This window comes from Hyperolius riggenbachi, chromosome 3, assembly GCF_040937935.1.
Source record: "Hyperolius riggenbachi isolate aHypRig1 chromosome 3, aHypRig1.pri, whole genome shotgun sequence".
NCBI lineage: Eukaryota > Metazoa > Chordata > Amphibia > Anura > Hyperoliidae > Hyperolius > Hyperolius riggenbachi.
This window is the reverse complement of record NC_090648.1, coordinates 210,924,528-210,952,319: the sequence shown is the minus strand read 5'-3', so window position 1 is coordinate 210,952,319 and position 27,792 is coordinate 210,924,528. Positions and strand designations below refer to the sequence as shown.

The window sequence follows — 27,792 nt, the reverse complement described above, 5'->3', positions numbered from 1 at the left end:
CGCATGCAGATCCGCACATGTAATACAAGTGGATGGGCCTGTTTCCACTGTAGCGTTGTTGAGGTGCGTTTTTTTCAGCGTGAAAAAAACGCACAAAAGAGCCAACGATTTCGCCTGCGTCGGGAATCCATGCGAATCGCCGCTAATGTATTTAATAGTAAAAACGCATGCGTTTGTTACATGCGTTTTTACCCGCGATTTCGCGTGCGATTTCGCACCTTTTTCAATTTTATTTAGCCCTGGCAGTGTCATGGTTAATTTCGCATGGCACCCTGCCATGCGAAATCGCATGCGAAATCGCGGGTAAAAACGCATGTGGAAACGCATCCGCATGCGTTTTTACAGGCGTCGGAATGCGGCCGAAATCGCGTCGCAACAGTGGAAACAAGCCCGAAAACAAAAATTAAAGGACAAAGTGTCAGATGTCTGAACTCTTAATTTTCATACCCAACGACAAACAATAGTGGGGGGAGCCAAACCCTGTATATTTGTCCATAAATTTTTTTTTTTTCCAGTGTAAATGGGTCATCGGCCACCTTGATATACAAAAGAGCTTTATTGATACAAAACTACAGACATCATAAATCCAGTATATAAATGTACATGGGACATCACAACATAAATTCACTCCTTAAAAGCAAGGAAGCTGAACTTGTAGCCATAAAACAGCTGTTCTAAATAATCAGGGTCACAAATAGAGGTAATGATGATGCATCAGCAATAAACACACCCACATTCTTCTGCGCAAACATACATGTGCCACAAAAATAGCTCAGTGGAGGCCCCTTTAAGAAAATAGTCTAAGCATTGCAGCAAGCCAAAAAACAGTTCCTCTAATGTAATAGTGAAAGCAAGGGCCATATGCCAGCAAAGGTTAGAGGTTAGTGTTCGTAAGCTAAAGCATCAAGTTAGCAAGATAGGCCAGTGCATTAAAGAGAGTCTGAAGCGAGAATAAATCTCGCTTCAGAGCTCATATTCAGCAGGGGCATGTGTGCCCCTGCTAAAACGCCGCTATCACGCGGCTAAACGGGGGTCCCTTACCTCCCAAATCCCCTCCGTTCTTTGCGGGGATCTCTTCTGCATAGAAGCAGGGCTAACCGCCGCAGCCCTGCCTCACGCGCATCTGTCAGCGCGTATCTCCGCCTCTCCCCCGCCCCTCTCAGTCTTCCTTCGCTGAGAGGGGCGGGGGAGAGGCGGCGATGCGACGCTGATAGACGCCGCTGAGAGGCAGGGCTGCAGCTGTTAGCCCTGCCTCAACAGCAGCAAAAACTACGACCAAGTTGGTCGTAGATTTTGCAGGGGGGGATTTGGGGGGGTAAGGGACCCCCGTTTAGCCGCGGGATAGCGGCGGTTTAGCAGGGGCACACATGCCCCTGCTGAATATAAGCACTGAAGCGAGATTTATTCTCGCTTCAGTGTCTCTTTAAGTGCTCTCACCACACGACCCCCGCAGGATCCTCTCCTTCCTCCAGATGTCAGTCTGCAAGCCAAACTATTCAGGGCCCTCCACCGCTCGCCATGAAGTGTGGGTGTAACAGTCTGCGCCCGGAAGCTGGCGGGGAAAACAGCGGGGTAATGGTGTGTAGACGCCGTCAGGGTCGGATTTAGGCCTAGGCCACCTAGGCCATGGCCTAGGGCACCACAGGAGCAAGGGCACCAAAGCAGCAGACTAACCTGATGCAGCATTTGCAAGCTTGCAAATGCTGCAATGGAGGGAGATCAGGTGAGTGCCTGACCGCGAGTACTCTGCTGCCAGCTATCTGGCATTGTGGTGGACAGCTACGGACTTTGGCAGCATTGGAGACGGAGGGGAAGAGGAAGCTTCTACACTGAAGATAAGCAGAGAAGTGAGTGACACTGATGGCTGCTGCGGTGCGGAGGCAAGCTGTACTGAAAGGGGGGAGTGGGAAAGGAAGGGATTCAGGGAGTAATCTGGCTATCTATACTGGAGTGGGAGGAGAAGGGGTCATCAGGCTACCTATACTAGAGGGAAAGAGGGGTGGGGTCATCTAGCTACCGATTCTGGAGGGAAGGGTTATCTTGCTACCTATACTGAAAGGGGGCGGCTGGTGACATTGGCCTTGGGCGGTAAAAAGTACAAATCCGGCCCTGGACGCCGTGGCAGCAAGGCAGCACCTTCCGTGAATGGTTGTTTGCTGGAGGCGCGGTGACGTTACCCCCTCGACCAGCTGTTTAGGCTCCGCCCACCACCTAAATTTCCTGGCCCCATTTTTACATGCATGCCTGTGAATGTACTATAAAAGTGTTAGGGAAATCTGATCAGTGGAACTGCCAGGCAACTTGTATAAGTTTAGGGAAGGCTCTGGGTTCTGTAGAGCCTTCCCGCTCCACTCATGGATCCCTTGTTTCATCGCTGGCTCCCCTGGTAGCGGTATTCGAACAAATTGGTCAAATACTGCTTTCTGCCGCCGAAGGAGGCTTCGAAAGTCTTCAGGCGCCTAAGAGCTCCTGAAGACGGGCAGCTCTGTACTGCGTCTACACAAGCATGCTCTCTCTCACGTGCTCACACAGGCACAGTACTCAGCTCCTGAAGATGGGCAGCTCTGTACTTCATCTACACGAGCATGCTCTCTCTCACGTGCTCACACAGGCACAGTACTCAGCTCCTGAAGATGGGCAGCTCTGTACTTCATCTACACAAGCATGCTCTCTCTCACGTGCTCACACAGGCACAGTACTCCGCTCCTGAAGACGGGCAGCTCTGTACTGCGTCTACACGAGCATGCTCTCTCTCGCGTGCTCACACAGGCACAGTACTCCGCTCCTGAAGCCGGGCAGCTCTGTACTTCATCTACACAAGCATGCTCTCTCTCACGTGCTCACACAGGCACAGTACTCAGCTCCTGAAGATGGGCAGCTCTGTACTTCATCTACACAAGCATGCTCTCTCTCACGTGCTCAGTGCTCACACAGGCACAGTACTCAGCTCCTGAAGATGGGCAGCTCTGTACTTCATCTACACAAGCATGCTCTCTCTCACGTGCTCACACAGGCATAGTACTCCGCTCCTGAAGACGGGCAGCTCTGTACTGTGTCTACACGAGCATGCTCTCTCTCGCGTGCTCACATAGGCACAGTACTCAGCTCCTGAAGATGGGCAGCTCTGTACTTCATCTACACAAGCATGCTCTCTCTCACGTGCTCACACAGGCACAGTACTCCGCTCCTGAAGACGGGCAGCTCTGTACTGCGTCTACACAAGCATGCTCTCTCTCACGTGCTCACACAGGCACAGTACTCAGCTCCTGAAGATGGGCAGCTCTGTACTTCATCTACACAAGCATGCTCTCTCTCACGTGCTCACACAGGCATAGTACTCCGCTCCTGAAGACGGGCAGCTCTGTACTGTGTCTACACGAGCATGCTCTCTCTCGCGTGCTCACACAGGCACAGTACTCAGCTCCTGAAGATGGGCAGCTCTGCACTGCATCTACACAAGCATGCTCTCTCTCGCGTGCTCACACAGGCACAGTACTCAGCTCCTGAAGATGGGCAGCTCTGCACTGCATCTACACAAGCATGCTCTCTCTCGCGTGCTCACACAGGCACAGTACTCAGCTCCTGAAGACGGGCAGCTCTGCACTGCATCTACACAAGCATGCTCTCTCTCGCGTGCTCACACAGGCACAGTACTCAGCTCCTGAAGACGGGCAGCTCTGCACTGCATCTACACAAGCATGCTCTCTCTCGCGTGCTCACACAGGCACAGTACTCAGCTCCTGAAGACGGGCAGCTCTGCACTGCATCTACAGGAGCATGCTCTCTCTCACGTGCTCACACAGGCATAGTACTCCGCTCCTGAAGACGGGCAGCTCTGTACTGTGTCTACACGAGCATGCTCTCTCTCGCGTGCTCACACAGGCACAGTACTCAGCTCCTGAAGACGGGCAGCTCTGCACTGCATCTACACAAGCATGCTCTCTCTCGCGTGCTCACACAGGCACAGTACTCAGCTCCTGAAGACGGGCAGCTCTGCACTGCATCTACACAAGCATGCTCTCTCTCGCGTGCTCACACAGGCACAGTACTCAGCTCCTGAAGACGGGCAGCTCTGCACTGCATCTACACAAGCATGCTCTCTCTCGCGTGCTCACACAGGCACAGTACTCAGCTCCTGAAGACGGGCAGCTCTGCACTGCATCTACAGGAGCATGCTCTCTCTCGCGTGCTCACACAGGCACAGTAGTGATGGGAATTTCGGCTCTTCTGAATCGGCTGCCATGAAAGAGCCGGCTCTTACGGCTCTGAATCGGCTCTTCATTAAATATCACTAGACACCACTCAGAATAGGAGTAAAAGCCCCACCCCCGTCTCCATGACAACACCAGACTGCTTATCTGACTGGGGCAATCCCTCCTGCTACTGCTCTGCTCCGCCCCATACACTCCTACAAGCTGAAAGAGGAGGACTACATCTCCCAGCATGCCTCAGCGCCCTTTATCACAGAGCAAAGCAGAGCTGTGTGGGGCGGCTGAGGCATCGGCTCTTTTAAAACTAAGAACCGGCTCTTGTCATTCGCAGCAAAGAGCCGGCTCTTTGAGCCGGCTCGTTCGCGAACGACCCATCACTAGCACTCAGCTCCTGAAGACGGGCAGCTCTGTACTGCGTCTACACGAGCATGCTCTCTCTTGCGTGCTCACGCAGACACAGTACTCAGCTCCTGAAGAATACTGAAGCCTCCCCTGGTGGGAATTCTAACAGGGAAGCCAAGGCTGCAACAAGGGCACTGTGGGAGGAGTGGGAAGGCTCTAGTCTATAGGCCCCAGAGCCTTCCCTCTCCATATGTATCTGGTTCGGTTTTTTATATATTTCACATTCCCATTAGCTTTAAAGGACAACTGAAGTGAGAAGAATAGGCTGCCATATTTATTTCCTTTTAAATAATACCAGTTGCCTGGCTATCCTGCTGATCTATTTGGTTACAGTAGTATTTGAGTACCACCAGAAACAAGCATGCAGCTAATCTTGTCAGATCTGATAACGTCAGAAACATCTGATATGCTGCATGTTTGTTCAGGGTCTATGGCTACAAGTATTAGAGGTAAATCATCAGCAGGGCTGCCAGCCAACTGGTATTATTTAAAATGAAATAAATATGGCAGCCTCCATATCCCTCTCATTACAGTTATCCTTTAAGTCATCTGTGGCCATCCCCACTTCTGTCGCCTCTGCCTAATCCCAGCTTGGCAGCCATGGCCTCATTGGCAGAGTGCAGAGTTTCAGACTAGTAATTATTTACAGGCAAGCGAGTTATTGCTGCTGATACCCACCAAACCTTGCACAGCTCTAAATAGCTACCACTTAACGACCAGCCAACGCCGATAGGCGGCGGCTGGTCGCAGTGGTGTTTCCATGGAAACGGCCGCTCGTTCCAGCTGCCGTTCCATGTCAGTTCACGGAGGGAGTCTCCGTGAACAGCCTGCGAGCCTCCGATCGCGGCTCGCAGGCGAAATGTAAACACCCGGGGAAGAAATCCCCGGTGTTTACGTCCGCACGGCGCTGCTGTCACAGCAGGAAGGGGGAAGCTAATTAACTTATCTGTATGTTTTTAGGATGTGGGAGGAAACTGGAGTGCCCAGAGGAAACCCACATAGACACGGGGAGAACATACAAACTCCTTGCAGATGTTGACCTGTCTGAGATTCGAACCGGGGACTCAGCACTAACCACTACACCACCATTGCCTAGTTCAATTCAAGAAAATTAATCACTAATAACAACATCCAAATCTGCAGTGGTCTGCTGACAAATCAGGAGTGAGGAGCTGAATTCCATAACTACAGAGAGCATATCTCTGTGACGTAGGCGCTTTGAGTCCGCCAGGAGAAAAGCGCGATATAAGTGTTTGTCTTTGTCTTTTTAATGCTGTTTTCTACATTGTCTGTTTAATAAAGCTTAGGATTCAACTGTAAGCTTTTCGTCTCATAGCAACAGTCTGCAGGATGGTAGCTGTCCGGAGCACGTGACCAGGAAGTGCAGAGTAGTAGAGAGATGATGAGAGGAGAGAGAGCGACTGTGTGGAAGCTGTTTACAGGACACTGAATGGAACCGAGTCCCTAGGATGTCACGCTCAGCATTCAGGTGAAGAGAAGTGCATTGGCTCTGTGAACACATATATATTCTGTGTATTCGGAGGTCAGTGACTTGTGTAGCTGTTAACACCTTCGATACTGGAATAGATAGTAAATATATATAGCCTTTTATATTTCAAATTTTAATATCTTGTATGCAGACAAAGTGTATATCGCTTACACAGAATATAAATTCACTTATTCTCTGTTCATTTTATAAGGATATTCTTTCAGCATTTTATTTAAAGTGATCTTTTTGCACACACCCTTATTTGTATGTACATGTCACGTCATCCCCCTTTCTCATGTACAGAGACTTCAAAATACTAGCAAATATGTACCTTTTAGTGCACTGTGAAACTTTCAAGGAATGCTATTGCACTGTTAATGACTCCCCTATGTGCCCCAATAAATACCTTACTCAGTTACAGTGCCTTTATTAATGGCTTCTAGATATTTCCCCTACTTGTCCCCCTATTAGCTATTCCCACATTATAGTGCTCTATATTTGTGTCTCCCTAATGTGCCTTTCTCCCCACGTTATTGCCTTTCTCATCACAGTGTCCCTGGGCTGTACTTCTGTCTCAGGAACTTATAGGAACTGGAGCCCTAGATTCTGTTTTTTCAGCACATGGCAGTTCCACAAACTACACCAGCTCAACTGTCAGCAGAAGTAAACATCAACATATTGCTCATATACCGCCCCCCAAAAAATGGTCCAGCCTTTCTTAAGGAAATATCTGAACTCTTATCCTGCGTAACAGTGGAACACCCTAGATGGATCATCCTGGGAGACTTCAATGCATGGGTGGATGATCACGACTCCCAGCTAGGAAGTGAACTACTTCTCATAATGAATGAACTGGGTTTCTCTCAGGCTATCAACCTCCCCACCCATACGAAAGGGCACACCCTGGATCTTATATTTCATTCCGGACTTTTAATATCACACATGGATATAAACCCAGTGGTATGGTCAGACCACCACACCATCCACTTCTCTCTGACAGCACCAGCGATAAAACACAGAGGGAAAGAACTCATAAAATACCGTTCACTGAAAGATGTCTCACCCCAGCACGTTCAGAATATCCTCAACTTCGACGCATTAACCAATCATTGCGCAGACCCAGACTCCATGGTCCTGATTTACAACCATGCAGTGTCATCTGCCTATGACGCCCTCGCTCCAGTTCGCATCAAACGATCTACACCACTTCACCATGCACGGTGGTTTGACAGCTCACTAAAGGACCTAAAGAAAGAAGTGCGCAGACTAGAAAGGAAGTGGCGAAAATCTCAGAATTCAAAAGATAAACACACCCTTGTCTCTCACCGGGAAAGCTACCAAAATGCGATCACCAAGAAAAAATCCTCCTACCTATCACAGGTGATCGCAAAGGCCGCCAACAGACCAGCCCAACTATTCCGCACAGTTGATAGAGTATGCAATCCATCCTGTCTAAAACCCACTATAACTCCCTCAAAGGAGCTATGTGAGAAATTTGCCTGCTACTTTGCCGACAAAGTATCTTCTATTCGGTCTCTCATTCAGTCCACAGCACCCAAGACTCATGCAACTAATGGAAATAGCTGCAAAAACAACCTAACACCCTGGACTGATTTCAAAAGTATTAGTGAGGAAGAGATCTCAGACACCCTCTGTCGTCTCCACCAGACAACCTGCGACCTGGACCCTGGACCAACTAAACATATGCTGAAATGCCCTGACCTGCTTGGTCCAGCATTTCACAAAATAGTAAATTGCTCTCTGCAAGCAGGGAGGTTTCCTACCTCTCTAAAAGAAGGAATCATCAAGCCCCTTCTCAAAAAACCTTCCATGGATCCAGATGCTATGAGCAGCTACAGACCTGTCTCCAACCTCCCCTTCTTAGGTAAAGTTATTGAAAAGGCTGTCTATCTGCAACTTGAAACCAGGCTGTCAGTAAACAACATCCTGGACCCTCTACAATCTGGCTTTAAGAAACACCACAGCTGTGAAACAGCCCTCATCCAAGTCTGCAACGATCTGCTCATGGCAAGGGACAGAGGGGAATGCTCCATCCTAATCCTGTTGGATCTCTCAGCTGCTTTTGATACAGTTGACCATGAAATCCTGCTTAACAGACTGCAGGAGTACTGTGGCATCAGTGGATCAGTCCTCCAGTGGTTCAGATCATTCCTGACTGACAGAACACAGAGAGTATCCCTAGGACCTATAATGTCCAAACCTGCACCTCTACAATTCGGAGTGCCACAAGGATCAATCCTATCCCCTCTGCTGTTTGCAATCTACATGTTGCCACTCGGTACACTTATCCAACGACATGGCCTGACGTACCACTGCTACGCCGATGACACACAGCTATACCTGTCCTTCAAACCTGGTGGAACAGACCCTACCCCAAAAATAAACTCTTGCTTAGCTGAGCTTCAGGCATGGATGAATGATAACTGGTTGAAACTGAATGCTGACAAAACTGAGGTCCTGTTTGTCCAAAGCCAGTGCTCGCCATCAAAACAGCTCTATCCTAAAGCAACACCAATCAGGATTGGGAATTCAGACATAAACAGCTCCAACCTTGTGCGCAGCCTTGGCGTACTAATCGATGGGGAATTGAGTTTCAGAAACCAAATTTCATCTGTAGTTAAATCTTCCTTCTTTCATCTGAAGAACATTGCAAAGATTAAACATCTGATTCCCCCAGAGGATCTTCCAACCCTAGTCCACGCCTTCATCACATCACGGCTGGACTACTGCAATGCCCTTTATGCTGGCCTCCCCAAAAAAGACTTGCGTCGCCTGCAATTAGTGCAGAATGCTGCTGCCAGATTGCTAACAAACCAGCCTCGCCACTGTCACATTACACCGATCCTTCGCTCACTGCACTGGCTACCAGTAGAATGGAGAATACTCTTCAAGATTGGACTGCTGACATTCAAATCCCTGCACAATCTGGGCCCTGGATACATGAAGGACTTGCTGAAGCTGCACCACACCCCTCACAACCTCAGATCAGCAAGCTCTATAAACTTGGTCACTCCCAGAGTGCACCTCAAAAAATCTGGAGACAGAGCCTTCTGTCATGCTGCCCCTACTCTTTGGAACTCCCTACCACACCCAGTAAAGACAGCACCATCCCTGGAGCTATTCAAATCCAGACTGAAAAGCCACCTGTTTAGCCTGGCATTTCCAGATTTATAAAATTCTTCCCCTGTACCACGATGGTCGGAGCCATGCTTATGCGCTTTGAGTCCCACGGGAGAAAAGCGCTTTACAAATGTTATTTGTTGTTGTTGTTGTTGTTGCTAATAAAAAGCACACATAATATTATGCTCAGATTTATGAACTGTAAAAATAACGAGCAAAAAGCATATTTGAATTGGAATTCTCTTCTATATTTATACAGCCTAAAATGAGAGCAGATTCATTATTTAATTTTACAAATGTGGAAAATACAGAGTCCCCAGGGAGTTTACCCAACCACAAAATCTCTTGCTTCTTCCATCCTGTAGAATCAAAATCCGTTAGTTCTGGAAGATTGCGGTCATTCCACAACAGAGTACTTCCATCTTTTATACAATTCCTTTAAAGCGGTATTGTCACCATAAAAATCAAATTTCAACAGCAACTGGTCTGAGTGTATTAAGTGATAAAGATGCTAATCCTGCATTCAAAACTTTCAAAACTTTTTCTACTGTTATGATTTGGAGTTATCACATACCTGAGGAGCAATGGCCCTTTAGTAGTCGGTGCCAAAGAATTGCATGCTGGGGGTTCTTTTTATCTATAATCTATTCCTCCTCTTCCCTTTATTTCCCTGCCAGCTCCTTATCTGAAACCTAATCTCCTACTCACTTGTGTTTACAAGCAAGGCTGAGGCGACTCAGCGATTGGAGGAGACAAGAAAAAAAGTAAAGGGCAGAAATGACATCACGAGTTAGCCTTTACTGTGGGCAAAAGACATGGCCCCCACCAGGAACAGAATTCTCATCATTTACTATATAACATTCACTGAAATGAAAACGTGGACAGTATAATACATGTGTTATGTAAGTAGATCAAGTATTTATCTACTTACATATGTGTTTTTTTTCCCTGGCATAGTATGGCTGATCCTACTGCTTTAAGAGGAACCCGAGGTGAGAGACATATGGAGGCTACCATACTTATTTACTTTTAACCACTTCATTATCAGTGGTCTCTTGCCCCTTTAAGGACCAGAGACTGATGTTACGAAAAACGAGGCCTGCCAATGCCATGGATTCACCGTTCGCGCCACTCTCCTGTCGCTGATGCTTCTAGCTCTGCCATCACTGTGACAGCAGAGCTCTTTGAGCCAGTCAGGAGCCCTCTTGTGGACTAGAACAGTCTCTATTTTGACCAGACACTGAACTGTTATCAAATAATTTGCATGATCTTGTTTTGTTGTGAGCTCCTTGTCTATTGTGCAGCGCTGCATAATATGTTGGCGCTCTATAAATACAATAAATAATAATAATTTCATTGTCCCCTGACCCTGTGATCATGGCTCACAGTGATCATGGTGTCAGTAGCCAATGAAATTGGCTCCTGACCGACTCACGCAGTTCTGCTGTCATACCGACAGCAGGGCGAGTGGGCTGTAGCGGTGGAAAAGTGGCAGGTCCATGCGAAAAGCTAATTGAAATCTATGTTCTGGCAGGGATAACCGCTCCCAAACAGGGCTTCAATTTCAATTAGCGCCATCAGCGGTTAAACAATACTAGTTGTCTGACTGTTCCGCTAATCTTTCTGGTCCGCTTGGCAGATCGCTCAAGTCCAGTCTTATCAGCTGAACGACAGACTGTAAACATGCCCGTTTGGACGTCCAATTGACCGTTCGTTTGCAAAAATCCGACTTGTGTACGAGCCTTTACATGCAGAATAAACTAGAATAGAAAAACTCCAAAGCTGAGTGTACAATACAGTTTACACTGGATTTTATAAGCCTGTTCATTGGAACCTTTATAGTTTGGAAAGTAGATTCTTGTTATCATATATATGACACTAATCAATTGTTCATCTTTTTGTTTTCAGTCTCCATGAATTTAACCATGGCAAATTATTTCTGTCTATTTAAAGAACTTTGATGATAGCAGAAACAGATGGGTGCAGTCTAAAAGCCCAGTATTGAAAACAGCCTACAATGGCATCATCTATTGGACGCACATACCAGGTAACAGTTGAAATTGACATGTTTAACCACTAAACGACCAGCCAACGCCGATAGGCGGCGGCTGGTCGCATGTGGGTTTCCATGGAAACGGCCGCTTCCTGTCAGTTCACGGCGGAGGACTCAGTGAACAGCCTGCGAGCCTCCGATCGTGGCTCGCAGGCTAAATGTAAACACCCGGGGATGTAATCCCTAGTGTTTACATCGTATGGCGCTAAGGAGATCGGCGATCCTCTGGCCGGGAATCACGCCATCTGATAGACTGAAGCCTATCTGAGGCGGTACAGGATGGATCGCTGTCCTGTACCACCTACATTGAGCATGGGAGGGAGAAAAGGAGACGGAGGGGGGCTTTGAGGAGCGCCCCCCCCCCCGCTAGGCACAAGGCAGTGGCGGCGATCAGACCCCCCCCCAGCAGGACATCCCCCTAGTGGGGAAAAAAAGGGGGGGAAGTGTGATCGCCCTCGCTGATTCCTGATCTGTGCTGGGGGCTGAAGAGCCCACGCAGCACAGATCACAGAATAATCAGCCGGTCCTTAAGTGGTTAAGGTGCCCATTCATTACGCAATTTTCCTGCTTGATTGACCATTTGATTTCATCAATTTATCGAATTGGGGAGAATAGATTATGTTGATTCCTGGTTGATTGATGGAAATTGGCTGATATCTGGTCGAATGGAAAATGTCGGTCAACCCTAAAGGAATTGGCTACTGTTCACATGATTTTCACTGACACAGAATGGATTTTTGGTTTTCAAAACCTGGAGGCACATTGTTCAGCTCGATAAGTGAAGGAGACTCTCATAGGATCTTGCTTGCTGTGTGTGGGCCACTAGTCAATCGACTTTCGATCTACCACGCTGTTGTTAATTGGCCAATAAAGTTGATAGCTTAAAGCTTTAGCAGTCAAAAATCTAATAAAATTCATGGGCACCTTAAAGGCAACCCGAGATAAGAGGGATGTTTTTTTTTTCCTTTTAAAGAGACTCTGTAACAAAAATTTTGAGCCTTATTTCTTCTATCCTATAAGTTCCTATAGCTGTTCTAATGTGCTATGTCTTACTGCAGCCTTTCCTATTTGCACAGTGGCTGTATTATCTCTGTTATATGATCTAATCTTCTCCCCTCTGTCGGGCTGAGGCAGTCAGGCTGGAATGTGATGTGCTGCTTGTGATTGTATAGAAACTATACACACCCTCTCCAGGCCCCCTGCACACTCTATATGACTCACACACTGAGCTACTCTCAGCGTATCACATGCTATGTATTTTGTTTGTAAACACTGCATAAAAATGGCAATTACAAGCCAGGATTGCAGCATGGAGAGGCAGAAACAGCACAGAGGGGCCCAGGAGAACATAATGAATAGAATGGTATGCTTTTCATTGTAAGAATTTTACAGTACAGATTCTCTTTAAATAATGCACATTGCTTTGCTGTCCTTGTTAATCCTCTGCCTGTAATACTTTAAGCCATAGACTCTGAACAATCATGCAGATCACATGTCTATGACAAGTCTTACAACATTAGCTGCATGCCTGTTTTAAGTGTGAGGTAGACCCTACTGACCAGCAGTACTGCCAGGTGACTGGTATTGTTTAAAAGGAAATAAATATGGCAGCCTCTATATATAGGTCTCACACCTCGGGTTCCACGTCTACTAAGTGAGTTTATGTAAGTAAATGTAATAATAATCTTCTTTCAGTTGTGGCAATATGGGCAGCATTCAGTTATTTGCTGCAAACTTTTTTTCAAATTATTTGTTTTTCAGTTCCAGAGAATATTGTTTGAGGCCTCATTCACACCTAAAACACCTAAAAGCTTTTTTGCGCTTTTCCCCTCTCCCGGCGCTCCACTGCGCGCTGTGTTTTTGGTAAAAGCGCTTTTCTAAGCGCTTTTCCAGAGCAGTTTTGTAATTAATTCCCTGACACAATTCAGGAAGTGAACTCTTTGACCCGGAAAAGAATAAATGCAATGTATTTATTATAAAAAAACGCAAACGCAATCACCGCATAAAGCGGTTTTGTGAGTACTTAGCGTGCTTCCTATACCTTCCATTATAGCAAAAATGCCCCAAAAATGGTACAGGCACCGCTTTGCTGAACGCACAGCACATGAACTGCGCTGATATGAACCTTCTCATAGAGATTCATTGCACAAGCGTTTTGTGGGCGATTTTAAAAATCGCCTGCGCTTGAGAAAAGGCCGAAAAATGCCCCTAGTGTGAACGAGCCCTTAAACAAGCAGTCATCAGGTAGGGCCGTGAACTCTCACATTTTGTATTTTAAGGTAATGTTCTATTTTGATTGCCATCTACCGGTAAGTAATAATATATATTTCAGAGTATACTCATTCTCCTATCTACTGGTATCCATCTGATTTATTTTGAAATATTTTTAATGTAACTTTGGATCAAAGGTGACATTTTTGTAAAGGGTTCACCTTGTTCAACAAAAATCTAATTAGCAGGTCTTAACACCCATGCAGTGCAATGCAATAAGCTTAAAAAAAATGTCCAACATCATTTTGATGTCCTGAATCCCATTTAGATTTTTTAAATGTGGCTATGCCACACTGCACAACACAGCGGTTACCAACAGTGTGAGCTGGGTGCCTCACTTGGTACATTGTTACTGCTTGGAAAAGAATAGGTACAATTTTATTCAAATTTGATTTAGGTATGCTGCTGAATGCAATATTGATGTATATGTTCCGTAGTTTAAATTTTAGGTGCCGTTAATTACTATTTGGCGATGTTAGCCAGATTTAAATATAAAAAGTTGTGATTAGGTTTCTGTAAGGGCTCTTTCACATGGGCAGCTGACAGGCGGTCAAGTCACCGCCTGTCATCTGTTCTCCTGCACCGGCTGGGCACTTATTAGCACCCAGTGCTGGCGCTGTACGGGCAGCACGGAGTGAGATCTGGGCACTACCACTACCACAGCCTCGCTCAGACTCGACATGTTGCGTACTCCCCCCACCCAGTAACGCCACTGCGTGTCATTGCCAGGGATGGGCTTTCGAGTAAGGAACTACTCGAATTCAAAATTAAAATGAGGCTTGATTGCCTCAGGTTTGACAACAGGAGACGGGGGTTACTTACCCAGAAGTCTGTCGGCTTCTATGCGTCTCAATTCACTCGCACGCGACCTATAGGACGCGTTGCACGACTCACTACCAGACTTCCTCCTTCCAGTCATGGAATGTGTCCAATAAGTTGCGTGCAAGTGAGTTTAGATGCATAGAAGCCGACGGACTTCTGGGTAAGTAACCCCCCGTCTCCCGTGGTCACACCTGAGGCAATCAAGCATCATTTTAATTTTGAATTCGAGTAGTTCCTTACTCGAAAGCCCATCCCTGGTCAATGCTTGACATGCGTGTTACAACCGCTTCAATCTGGCTGCATTTTAATTGCACCCAAATTACACTGGCGGGCGGCAGACGGGAGGCTGAACTGCTCACCAAACGCGCAGTTCAGCTGCCCGTGTGAAAGGGGCCTAAAAATGATTGGAAACTTCAAATCCATAAGATCTGATCATGAGAAAGTTATAGCCCCAGTCCAGGCAAATTCCTAAACCTGTGTAGGCACTTATTTTTATCTGTCCCAAAGCTTCTTGATTAGCTGGTGTCAAAAAATTTATTTCAGACTACCTGTTCAGGAGCTCGACACTTCCTTCATCACAGACTGCCATTGCTATAGTCAGCAATTTTCTCAGAGCTGTCTAGTCTGTGCCTGCCTGTGTGCACTCTGAGCACTAAGATGATGCAATCCAGGCATTTGCAGGAGCCCCACCTACAGAGCCTAAATCTACAATCTTAGTTGCAAAAGCTTTAGATCACAGAGAAACATGACATTTGAGCACTAAGTTGTTACTAAGCTGTCGCAATTGTATTATTATAAGATTATGTTTATAGATCTTTTCTTGGAGATAGGCTTGAAGCAGCGAAACTCAAGACAAAGAAAAATATCTGTGCAATGTTGTGTGCTTTTTAAATTTTATTTTTGATCTCAGAGATCAAATGGAACGTTGTACAACCTTACACAGAATTAAAGAGACACTGAAGCGAAAAAAAAATGATGATGAATTGAATGTTTAGTATGGATAATTACTAGAAGATTAGTAGCAGAGAACATATTCTCATATTTTTATTTTCAGTTATATAGTTTTTTCTATAACATTGCATCATTATCTAATATTTGCAGTTTACACACTACTCCGCATTCTAAATGATTTTACAGAGCAGCCCTGTGAACTATTGACCTGTCCTCTGGAAAGAAAAAGAAGTCGCGGAGCTCAATGGCTTTTTTGCATAAATAACAACTGGAGATTCTTAACTCTTCCTGTACTGGAAAAAATATTAGACATGTCTCTGCTCCTAATGTTTTATTTCTTAGCTGTACTACACATACAAATCATTATATCATAATTATTTTTTTATTCTTTAAGGCTACATAGTCTTGAACTTCAAGCTTTGTTATATATCTTGTATTTTGTCTTTCTTTGTACAGAATTTGACAAAGGATGGATTTCCTAAGGACATAGATGCCCCCAGGGATCCTATGGAGTGCGTGGATGCACCTAAAAGCCGTGAAGCCCATGTGCTTGTGGGAGTGACAGGCAGCGTGGCGGCACTGAAGCTTCCACTTCTAGTGTCTGGCCTTCTACAGATTCCTGACGTGGGTGTATACAAGCACTGCCAATGCTAAGTAATTGCCATGTATTAGACAAAACCTAATATGTGCTGGGTATGTTGTTTGGTCTTGCTGCATTGAGTAAACTTGCAAGGTTTCATTAGCCGAGCAATATCTAAGGTATGGCTCAGCAGAGTGTGCCAGCAGTGGGCTTCCAGATCATCTGCTATAGCCAAGCTACATCTTACAACAGGTTGTCAATGGTGTATTTACTTCTCAGGAAACCAGACTAAATGTAATAAGCTCTTTTGCATAGACAACAATCAAGTTTTGTTTAACTCTTGCTGTACTGGAAAACAGAAAGGGGCTTCAGATAATTTCTTTGTAGAGATATTACTATATGTGTATATCTATATCTAATCATGCTGCTTCAGGTACGCTTTAAAGCAGACCTGAACTCAGAACTCTGCTCTGCTCTAAAAGCTACACAACAGCATAAAAACCTTTAAACAAAAAAACTTTTTTACAGCTGATATAATTCCTAAAATAAAGCTGCACTGTTTCTACTTCCCGATTCATTGAAGCAGACATATTGTTAACAGCCTGTGCTTTAAAATTGGCTTATCTGCCATCTCTGCCATAGGCAGTCATGTGACAGAAGAGAGGTCAGATTACAACGTGTGATTAGACACAAATGAGGGGGAATTAACCTGCTGGGCGGTCTGGACGAGCTCAGCTCGTCCAGTACCGCCGGAGCCTGCCGCTCAGGCCCTGCTGGGCCGATTTGGCTCAAGTAAAAAGCAGCACACGCATCCGGCACTTTGCCAGCCGCGTGTGCTGCCTGATCGCCGCCGCTCTGCGGCGATCCGCCGCGAGCAGCGGCGAAAGAGGGTCCCCCCAGCCGCCTGAGCCCAGCGTAGCCGGAACAAAAAGTTCCGGCCAGCGCTAAGGGCTGGATCGGAGGCGGCTGACGTCAGGACGTCGGCTGACGTCCATGACGTCACTCCGCTCGTCGCTATGGCGACGAGGGAAGCAAAACAAGGAAGGCCGCTCATTGCGGCCTTCCTTGTTTATTCTGGGCGCCGGAGGCGATCGGAAGAACGCCTCCGGAGCGCCCTCTAGTGGGCTTTCATGCAGCCAACTTTCAGTTGGCTGCATGAAATAGTTTTTTTTTTTTAATTAAAAAAAACCCCTCCCGCAGCCTCCCTGGCGATCTTATCAGAACGCCAGGCAGGTTAAACAGGCTAAACTCTCTAAATACATCCAGGGTGCATTTCTCTATGTTTTCCTTCTGTCCTGTGTGAGAGTTCAGACGGGGACACAACCTATTAAAACCTACGTGGCCCTATGTAAAAAAATAATTGCCCCTCTACACCCACCCTTGTTAAATGATGAAGTGACTGTGGTAAATCAGATTTTTTTGAAAGCAGAGTATAATTTCATTAGCCACACCCAGACCTGATTACTGCCAGACCTTTTGAATTGAAAGATCACTTAAATTTGCTACAAATTAGAACCTACACACTCAATGTGCCACGGCTCTGATTTGAACCAGGGACCTTTAGGGGCTGCAAGTCAAGAGTGCTGTCCGCCTGGCTGCTGCCCATGGCAGGGGATGGTCTGCAGCAGCAGACAGCACCTCTTAAAGGGAACCTAAACTGAGAGGGATATGTATGTTTCCTTTTAAAGAGGAGCTGTTAGGTATAAGGTCTCAGAGAAAATAAACACATATATCAGTAGCTAAAGATTGGCTGTACTTACATTACATATGCATTTCACTGTCCACGTTTGGATTTCACAGAATTTTTATATAGTATATGCAGAGAATGATGCTCCTGACAGCCCATGGCAGGTTCCATGTTTGTGAAGCCAAATGTGTCGTCATGTCCTGCCTGCTTCTGATCACAGAACAGCTCGTACAGAATAACACAGTGTGCAGTGAATATTAATGAGCCATGTGGCTAGGAACAATAGCGGACTCCTGCAGAGTACTCTTCCCGGAGATTTATCTGTGCTGTGAGTTTAGAAGCTGCTGAAACTTGATCCCGTCTTCTCCTTAGCAGCCGAGGGGAGGGCCCCAGAATGCTTTGCAGTATGGAATGCGGCTTGCGTCCTCCTTAGGAGCTTAGCTTTGGTGATAAGCACACATTAAATGTAAGAGAAATTTTTATCTTTAGTAATGTCTTTTTGGCTTCTGTCTAAACTGTTTAACACAGGAGAATAGAGGTTTAAATTAGCTTCTGCAGCCTGACAGTTACTCTTTAAACAATACCAGTTGCTTGTCAGTCCTGCTGATCTTTTACTGCAATAGTGGCTGAATCCCACACCTGAAACAAGCATGCAGCTAATCCAGTCTGACTTCAGTCAGAGCACCTGATCTGCATGCTTGTTGAGGGGCTGTGGCTAAAAGTATTAGAGACACAGGATCAGCAGGAGAGTCAGGCAACTGGTAATATTTTAAAAGGAAAAATTCATATCCTTCTTAGTTTAGGTTCCCTTTAAGGGTCATGTAAACCTGAATACCTGGTATTTTTATGCATGGGCAAGACTGTAGTTTGTTGGGGGCCTTGCTAGGACTGTCCAGGAACACAAACTTCATTACTGATATCCACAGTGCCCTTTGCACTCTCCACTCATAATGATTCATAGGCTGTTCTAGTAGCTGCACTGTTAATTTAAACAGAGCAACACAATTACATAAGGCAATAAAGTAGATGGTTTGAAAGTGGACTACACCTTACCATTTAGTAGATGGGTGCATAACAAGGACGCAAAGCAACACCCAATGTAGCATGCAAAATGTCCAAAGTTGGTTAGCACAACATGGCCCATATACAATTAACTTTTTATCCTAGGAGCTAATTTTCATATTAATTTTTAAAAATAACTTTCAGCATTTTATAATTGAAAAGGTACCCAAAAATTGGTGAAAAAATACTGTCAAAATAATTTTAAGTTTTAAGATTATGGGAAATGGGTTTAGGTGGTATGAGGAAATGAACCAGTGTCAGATCGACCATTCTCTGGAAATAAACAACAAGTGTCAGCGCCAAGGCAGAAGGCGACCGCAGCCGAGAAGGACAATGTCCAAAAGTCCACACAAGCAATGAATATATAAAGTCAGCGCAGGTCTATAGTAATACAGCTTCCGTCATTTTCTGGTATACAGGATCTTCGAACAAAAAGGTAAAGAAGCAAGGCTTACCAGATTCCAACAACCCACATTATAAGGTTGTAAACGAGTTTGATAAATGGTCCGCAGAACTTTCAAATGGTGTCGTTTCACCAGCGATGTTGCACACCACAAATTCCTCCGGAATATATTAGATATCCTGAGATCGTAGAGACTCGCCAAAGGGGAGTCCAGTAGGATAGTAACATGAAAGAGATGTACGGCACATCTAAGTGTAAACCGTCTTTATTACATAACAAGTAAAACAATTTAAAAATAAGGATTAAAGAAACTCACATACGGGGCCCGTGCACTGGGAACCCCGAAAAAGTAGCGTTCATAAAATGGTCAATAGAAGACCTCAAATAAAATGGTGCCGCCTGTCGCCTTCCCGGGGCACCATTTGAAAGTTCTGCGGACCATCTATCAAACTCGTTTACAACCTTATAATGTGGGTTGTTGGAATCTGGTAAGCCTTGCTTCTTTACCTTTTTGTTCGAAGATCCTGTATACCAGAAAATGACGAAAGCTGTATTACTATAGACCTGCGCTGACTTTATATATTCTCTGGAAATAGCTTTATTGTCTATGTTCCCTGGTAAACTTAGTGGTGTAAAGAAGTCAACCCTTGGGCATATTATGGGGTCAGTTAGGTATGTAATAGCTAAACATTGGAAAGAATAGATCTGGGGGAGGCGGAGCTAGCAGATGCAATGAACAATACTATGAGAATGGAGGAATTGGTATTATCGGCACAAAATAGGGGCCCCTTTTTTTCCGGACAGTGGTCATCCTGGCTTGATTATATAGAGAGACTCTGTGTAGGTCCGGGGATATATATATATATATATATATATATATATATATATATATATATATATATATATATATATATATATATATATATATATATATATATCTCCATCTCTCTCTATATATATCTCTAGCGGTATGTGTGTAGTGGGGAACCTGAAATGGAATATATGGCATTTTAAACCTAACCGAAAAGGCTGCGCGTCCCTAAACACATGCTGCAATTGAATGGTTAATCGCACAGGCATACACCGCCTCTGCTAGACTGAAAAATGCATGACCTGCATCCAAGACAAGTGTTAACATTTATTAAACTAGGAGGAACTTTAGCTTCCAATATGGTTTGCATGCAAAGTATATTATACTAGACACTTGCGCCACGGTGAGGCAAACCTCTGGGCAAGTGACCTAACCTAAATTTAGCAGAGGTGGTGTATGCCTGTGCGATTAACCATTCAATTGCAGCATGTGTTTAGGGACGCGCAGCCTTTCCCCCCACCTTTTCTTAACTTTGTAACTATGTAACTGTCAGGTTAGCTGCTCCCAGCCCCTCCTCCTGAGTTTCCTGTTTGCATAATAAGTAGTAGCAGATTTGCATATGATTTGCATCTGAATTGAATGCAAAGTGTGCAGAAAATCTATTTAGGTGCTGCACACTGAGCTGGTGGTCATTTCCGATGCAGCCTTAGTGGTATGCGCTGGCGTTCTCCTCGCTGTTCAACCAAATGTAAGTTACACATTGTTTTTGCTTAGCTGCTCCCAAGATTTTAAATTAAGGTTAGGTCACTTGCCCGGAGGTTTGCCTCACCGTGGCGCAAGTGTCTAGTATAATATATTTTGCATGCAAACCATATTGGAAGCTAAAGTTCCTCCTAGTTTAATAAATGATAGCACTTGTCTTGGATGCAGGGCATGCATTTTTCAGTCTGGCAGAGGCGGTGTATGCCTGTGTGATTAACCATTCAATTGCAGCATGTGTTTAGGGACGCGCAGCCTTTCCCCCCACCTTTTCTTAACTACACATTACATATATAGACATGGGACTATGGTAGGGAATTAGATTGTGAGCTCATCTGAGGGACATTTAGTGACAGGACAATAAACTCTGTACAGCGCTGCAGAAGATGTTGGTGCTATATAAATAATAGTATATATGAGAGAAAGGTCTTTCGTCCCCTTTTTTTTTTTATTTTTATTTTTTTCCTTCTCTGTTCGTCATCTTTTTATTTATTTATTTTTCTTTCTTTTTCCCGACCTGCAGCTGTGTGTGCCCCTCTTGACTTGGAGCTGCAGTCATAGGAGATACATATATAGGAATACAGGAATCCAACCAAAAGGCCTAATTTCGATTTAAGATGGAGATCAGGTTATTTTTAAAAGAGGATAATTTATAGAAATATTTGTTGTCTTCATTAATGTGGGATATATGTATTGTAACTATTTGATTGGATACTTTATGTTAATGTACACTTTATAACTTTTGACGTAATAATAATAATAATAATAATAATAATAATAATAATAATAATAATAATAATAATAAAAATGTGATTTATAAAAACAAAAATAATTTTAAGTATTTTCTTGCTCGCTGGTGATTTAAGGTGTAAAAATATCTCCTAGGTAGGAGAAAATTCAGGAGAAAAAGTAAATTGCTTATGGGCCCATGAGTTACTGCAGAAGTGTTTTATTCTTCCGCACATTTGTATTTAATAGTGTATCATTGTATTTAATACTGTGCACAACAATGTACTGTTTGTATGTCTGCAGTTTCTGAAGAAGGGGACCCTCCATGGCCCAGAAACAATTGTCAATTATAGTGTTGACACATGCACTGAAGAATAAAACATTTCTGCAGTAACTCATGGTGTGCTAACTGACTTTGGACTTTTTGCAAATTACATAAGACAGGGCAAACATTTCCATAAATAAAGCTGGAATGAATAGTTTTATTACTAGCAGTAGTGACACATTTGCCTATATAGTATCAGACCGTTTGCAAATCGCATTTACTATTCTGCATATTCCTTCTTCATGTGAAGATGGCTTGTCATACAGTCTGTACTATCATCTATGTCCATAGCTCCCAACTGTCCCTCTTTTGGAAGGACAGTCCCTCTTTGTGTACCCTGTTCCTCTGTCCCTTTTTCTACCTCCCTCATTTGTCCCACTTTCAGGACTGATGTACAGATCTATATAAATATATGTATTTTTCTACTGAAACAAATGTGTTTAATTCACTCCAGTCTTTAGTCCCATCCTTTAAATTGATATATTTCTTATTTTCAGATGATAATATGCAGGAAAATGAACCAGGATAGAAAGGACCAGTGTGGTTTCAATTATAAAACAACATATTTTTCTTTATTGTATTTGTGACTAGGGGTGTGTTGGGGTGTGGTTAGGGGCATGGCAGGGGTCTGGCTTAAGTGTCCCTCTTTCTTATCTCAAAAAGTTGGGTGGTATGTCTGTCTCTGCTCTACTATGTGAAACTTTTTATATACATGTCTGCCCTGCAGGTCCAAATACAGGTTGTAACTACAGAGAAGGCAAAACATTTCTACAATGTGGAAGATGTATCTGTGCCACTTTACAGTGATGATGATGAATGGAAGGTGAGACTTGACTATAATATGCACTACAGGAAGTACAATATATGTTCAGAAGTAACAACCTACCTGCTTACATCTTCTTTGTTTATCCAGTGGTTGTAGTAGTGCAGCAGGACTCGCCAGTTCCAAAAAGCTCCCCTTTGCTTTTAAAACCATTGTTGGGAATCTTCCCACCTGCAAGTTCAAGTACCCCTGAAGCATTTAAAAAGTAAAGGTTTAGATACTTACCTCAGAATTGGAAAGCCTCTGGATAGTCCAGAGGTTTCCCATACCTTCTTATAGCCCACCATTCAAGAGCAGGGCCCCTCCATCTTCTGGCTGGGCTCCCAGTCGTGGAAAAGTGCATCCCAACTGGGCATGCGCAAGTAAGGTCTGCACATGCTCAGTAGAACGAAGCCACTCATGCACTGCTTTTTTCCTCTTTTTATGAGCACTTAGTTCTACTGGGTATGCACAGACCTTACTTGCACATTCTCGGCCAGGAGGGTGGCCAGGAAAATTTATTCAACTGGCTTGAGTTGAAGATTAGAAGGAACCTTTGCTTAACCCTCTGGGCGATACAATTGCATCGCCCAGGAGGGGGCGCAGCACTTTTTTTTAAAAAATTTTCTTTTTTAAATCATGTAACGAGCCCTGGGCTCGCTACATGATAGCCGCTGCGCAGCGGCATCCCCCCACCCACTCCGATCGCCTTCGGCGATCAGAGTAAGCAGGAAATCCCGTTCAGAACGGGATTTCCTGCTGGGCTTCCCCGGTCGCCATGGCGACGGGGCGGGATGACGTCACCGACGTCATGGACGTCGTGACGTCAGAGGAAGTCACGATCCACCCCTCAGCGCTGCCTGGCACTGATTGGCCAGGCTGCACAAGGGGTCGGGGGGGGGGCTGCACGGCGGGTAGCGGCGGCGATCGGAAGTTACACGCAGCTAGCAAAGTGCTAGCTGTGTGTAACAAAAAAAAATTATGCAAATCGGCCAACCAGGGCCTGAGAAATCCTCCTGCGCAATATACCCCGAGCTCAGCTCGGGATTAATCGCCCAGGAGGTTAAATGGTGGGATGTAAGAAGATGCGGGAAGCCTCTGAACTACCCAGTTGTTTGGCTGTCCTGTTTATCTTTCTCACCTCAGTAGTGACTAAAGGCCCATACACACGTCTGATTTTTCGGAACGACGGGTCGTTTGAACGTCCCGTCGTTCAGACGTCCGCCCGCTAAATCAGGCGTGTGTACAGACTGTCGTTCGCGTGATAAGACTGAGTTTGAGCGATCCGCCCGATGGATCGCTCAAACTCAGTCTTATCACGCGAACGACAGTCTGTACACACGCCCAATTTAGCGGGCGGATGTCTGAACGACGGGACGTTCAAACGACCCGTCGTTCCGAAAAATCAGACGTGTATGGGCCTTAAATCACACACCTGATACAAGCATGTGGCTAATCCAGTCAGACTTTAGTCAGAGCACCTGATCTGCATGCTTGCTCAGGGACTATTGCTAAAAGTATTAGAGGCAGAGTATCCGCAGGACAGCCAGGCAATGTGCATTGTTTAAAAGGAAGTCAATATAATAAAACGGTTTGAAATAGAAAAGGAAGTCAATATGTCAGCCTCTATATCTTTTTCACTTCATCATCAGATTGTATTGAAAGTGTCTCTCTAGTTCTATCAGATGTTGCGATTCATCTTTCAGTACTGTGTTTCCCACGCCTATTATATGTTTTGCAAGATTGCTAAAAAACATCATAACTGCTACTGAAAAAATAATACATTGTGGAATTAGTCCCTGTTCTGCCTCCCATCTTTTAATTCATATGACATTAAGTTTTGCAAAATATTTTGTGCATTGCATTTGTAAGCTAGAGGTTTAAACTGATTTTCAGAATTTGTTTTAAACCTTTCTTCCTTTGTTTTTTTACATATAAGTAGCTTCTCTCATGCAGGGCCCGACCACTGTGTTATATTTCAGAACAACACTATTGTCCACGAAGCTTTCTAGTTATGTTCTAACTCATTCCAATAGGTGAGTTGGATCCTATACTATAAAACCCCTGCGTCCCATCCTGTCCCTGTGTCCGTGCTTTTGCGCTCCTGCACATGTGTAGCACGGGGCGGCTGTTGAGACAGGAGAAGGACAGGGCCAAGGGGGCAGGCGTGTGAGGAAGTGCGGCAGGGAGTGCAGGTGTTGCAGCCAGACAGGCCTTAGGCCTAGTATCTTGATAAAGCAGAACGTTTTCCGAATGTATGCATGTATCACAGATGTTATATTGTAATGTTTGGCCCAAGTACACTTCATGAAGTTTTCTTTTAAAGTAAAGAGATACAGATTAGGGAAGATCAATTATATGCAAATACTTCAGAGTTTATGCAAATGTATGTACATTTTTATGCAAATATATGCAGCTTGAAATCGGACTAACCAGGGTGGGACTTCATTGGTCCATTTTCAAGCTGCATGTATTTTGATAAAAATGTATATACATTTGCTTTAACCTGGAAGTATTTGCATATCATTGATCATCCCTAATGGTGTGTACACACTTGAAAGATAAATGAAAGATATCAGACCAATTTTACCCCCTTTCATGTAGTATGAGAACCATACCTACACAGTCTATTCTATGGAGCTGAACTCCCCATCAGACAGAAATCTTTGCAAGATGCTGCACACACAGATGCTGTAGACATTCAAAAAATCTGTATCTGCAAAAGATCCGTCCTTGCAAAATGCATTCATAGTCTGATATCTGCAGAGCCTCATACACACCTTGTTTAACAGACTTCATCTGCATATCTGACAATCATCTGCAGATCTAAAAATCCATCCTGGTGGATCTGATCTGCAGATTATCTGCAGATGAATGTCTGTTAAACAAGGTGTGTATGATGATCTGCAGATATCATAGACTATGAATGCATTTTGCAAGGACGGATCTTTTGCAAGAACAGATCTTTTGCAGATACAGATCTTTTGAATGTGTACAGCGATCTTTGTAAGCAGCATCTTGCAAAGATTTTTACCTGATGGGGAGTTCAGCTCCATAGAATAGACTGTGTAGAGTTTGGTCTGATATCTTTCATTTATCTTTCAAGTGTGTATGTAGCATTATGGTGTTAGTATGGAAAGTGCAGTTTCTGTTTGGCAGATAATGCCATAGCCATACACAAGCCCTGGTTAGAACTTGTGATGCTTTTCTCTGTATACAGATGTGGAGCCAGCGCTCGGACCCCGTGCTTCACATTGAGCTGCGACGGTGGGCAGATGTCATGCTTCTCGCTCCTCTTGATGCTAACACATTGGGGAAGATATCCAGCGGGATTTGTGACAATTTACTGGTAAGGCATCTTTACTTTTACAGATCATAATAACGTAGCATTTAGCAGAGCACATATATCATTTCAGTGTTCTCCCCAGAATTTTTTTCCAGCCAGGTGGCATGAAAAAGTAGCTGGGTGGTGTAAAATGGGCATGGCCATGACAAATACTGGAAAAATGGGTGTGGCCATGACATGGGCGTAGCCAACTGTATTGTAACAGTGTAACTCCAAAGGGCCCTGATTTTTTTTTTTTCCCCCAAAGCGCAGCTAGGCAAATTGTCCATAAAGGTAATTATACAACGTTTTCTCCCAAAAAGCACATATATATTAAGGCAGCATTTGCATTACCCTTAATGTCCAATGTAGAAACCATTACTCAAAATTTTCAATGCATAAACCATTACTCAAAATGTAAAATGCAGAAACGATTACCCCAATGTCAAATGTAGGTCAGATTGGTGGAGTGGGTAGGTAGGTCAGGCTGGTGGCTGGTGAGTTGGACTAGTGTGTTAGGTAGGTAAGGCTGCTGGCTAGCGGGGTAGATAGGTACATAAGGCTGCTGGCTAGTGGTGTGGGTAGGTAGAACAGGCTAGTGGCTCGTGGGGTGGGTTCGTAAGTAGGTCGGGCTGGTGGCTAGTGGGGTGGATGGGTGGCAAAGTAGATCAGGCTGGTGGTTAGTGGGGTGGGTGGGTAAGTAGGTCAGGCTTGTGGCTAGTGGGGTGGGTGGGTTGGTAAGTAGGTCAGATTGGTGGCTAGTGGGGTGGGTGGGTAAGTAGGTCAGGCTGTAGGCTAGTGTGGTGTGTGGGTTGGTGGGCAAGTAGGTCAGGCTGGGGGCTAGCGGGGTAAGTAGGTCAGGCTGGTGGCTAGTGTGAGTGTGAGGGGTAAGTAGGTCAGGCTGGTGGCTAGTGGGGTGAGTGGGCGAGTAGGTCAAGATGGTGAGGTAGGTGGGTGGGCAAGTAGGTCAGGCTGGTGGCTAGTGAGGTGGGTGGGTGGGCAAGTAGGTCAGGCTGGTGGGGTGGGTAAGTAGGTCAGATTGGTGGCTAGTGGAGTGGGTGGGTAAGTAGGTCAGTCTGGTGGGGGGGTGAGTAGGTCTGGCTGGAGGCTAGTGGGGTAAGTAGGTCAGGCTGGCGGCTAGTGGGGTGTGTGGGTGAGTAGGTCAGGATGCTGAAGTGGGTGGGTGGGCAAGTAGGTCAGGATGGTGAGGTGTGTGGGTGGGCAAGTAGGTCAGGCTGGTGGTTAGTGAGGTGGGTGGGTGGGCAAGTAGGTCAGGCTGGTGGCTAGTGGGGTGGGTAAGTAGGTCAGATTAGTGGCTAGTGGGGTGGGTGTGTAAGTAGGTCAGTCTGGTGGAGGGGGGGGGGAGTAGGTCTTGCTGGAGGCTAGTGGGGTGTGTGGGTTGTTGGGCAAGTAGGTCAGGCTGGTGGCTAGTGGGGTAAGTAGGTCAGGCTGGTGGCTAGTGGGGTGTGTGGGTGAGTAGGTCAGGATGGCGAGGTGGGTGGGTGGGCAAGTAGGTCAGGTTGGTGAGGTGGGTGGGTGGGCAAGTAGGTCAGGCTGGTGGCTTGTGAGGTGGGTGGGTGGGCAAGTAGGTCAGGCTGGTGGCTAGTGGGGTGGGTAAGTAGGTCAGATTGGTGGCTAGTGGGGTGGGTGGGTAAGTAGGTCAGTCTGGTGGGTGAGTAGGTCTGTCTGGAGGCTAGTGGGGTGTGTGGGTTGTTGGGCAAGTAGGTCAGGCTAGTGGGGTAAGTAGGTCAGGCTGGTGGCTAGTGGGGTAAGTAGGTCAGGCTGGTGGCTAGTGGGGTGTGTGGGTGAGTAGGTCAGGCGAGTGGCTAGTGGGGTAAGTAGGTCAGGCTGGTGGCTAGTGGGGTAAGTAGGTCAGGCTGGTGGCTAGTGGGGTGTGTGGGTGAGTAGGTCAAGCTGGTGGCTAGTGGGGTGTGTTGGTGAGTAGGTCAGGCTGGTGGCTAGCGGGGTA

General features: G+C 45.4%; 1 protein-coding gene across 4 annotated transcripts in view; it reads left to right on the top strand.

The window, feature by feature from the left end:
- The first annotated feature begins 5,992 nt into the window (after window positions 1-5,992).
- PPCDC (phosphopantothenoylcysteine decarboxylase) overlaps window positions 5,993-27,792 on the top strand; it is a 46,386-nt gene continuing 24,586 nt past the window's right edge. The window contains exons 1-5 of one of the 4 annotated variants that reach the window (XM_068272559.1): window positions 5,993-6,102; window positions 11,152-11,290; window positions 15,797-15,964; window positions 22,424-22,519; window positions 25,719-25,847. In XM_068272559.1, the coding sequence (XP_068128660.1) occupies window positions 11,261-11,290; window positions 15,797-15,964; window positions 22,424-22,519; window positions 25,719-25,847 (423 nt within the window). In that variant the 5' untranslated portion in view covers window positions 5,993-6,102; window positions 11,152-11,260. Of the gene's footprint in view, window positions 6,157-11,151; window positions 11,291-15,796; window positions 15,965-22,423; window positions 22,520-25,718; window positions 25,848-27,792 lie in introns of all 4 variants that reach the window. The other 3 variants (XM_068272560.1, XM_068272561.1, XM_068272562.1) reach the window with 3 other exon arrangements.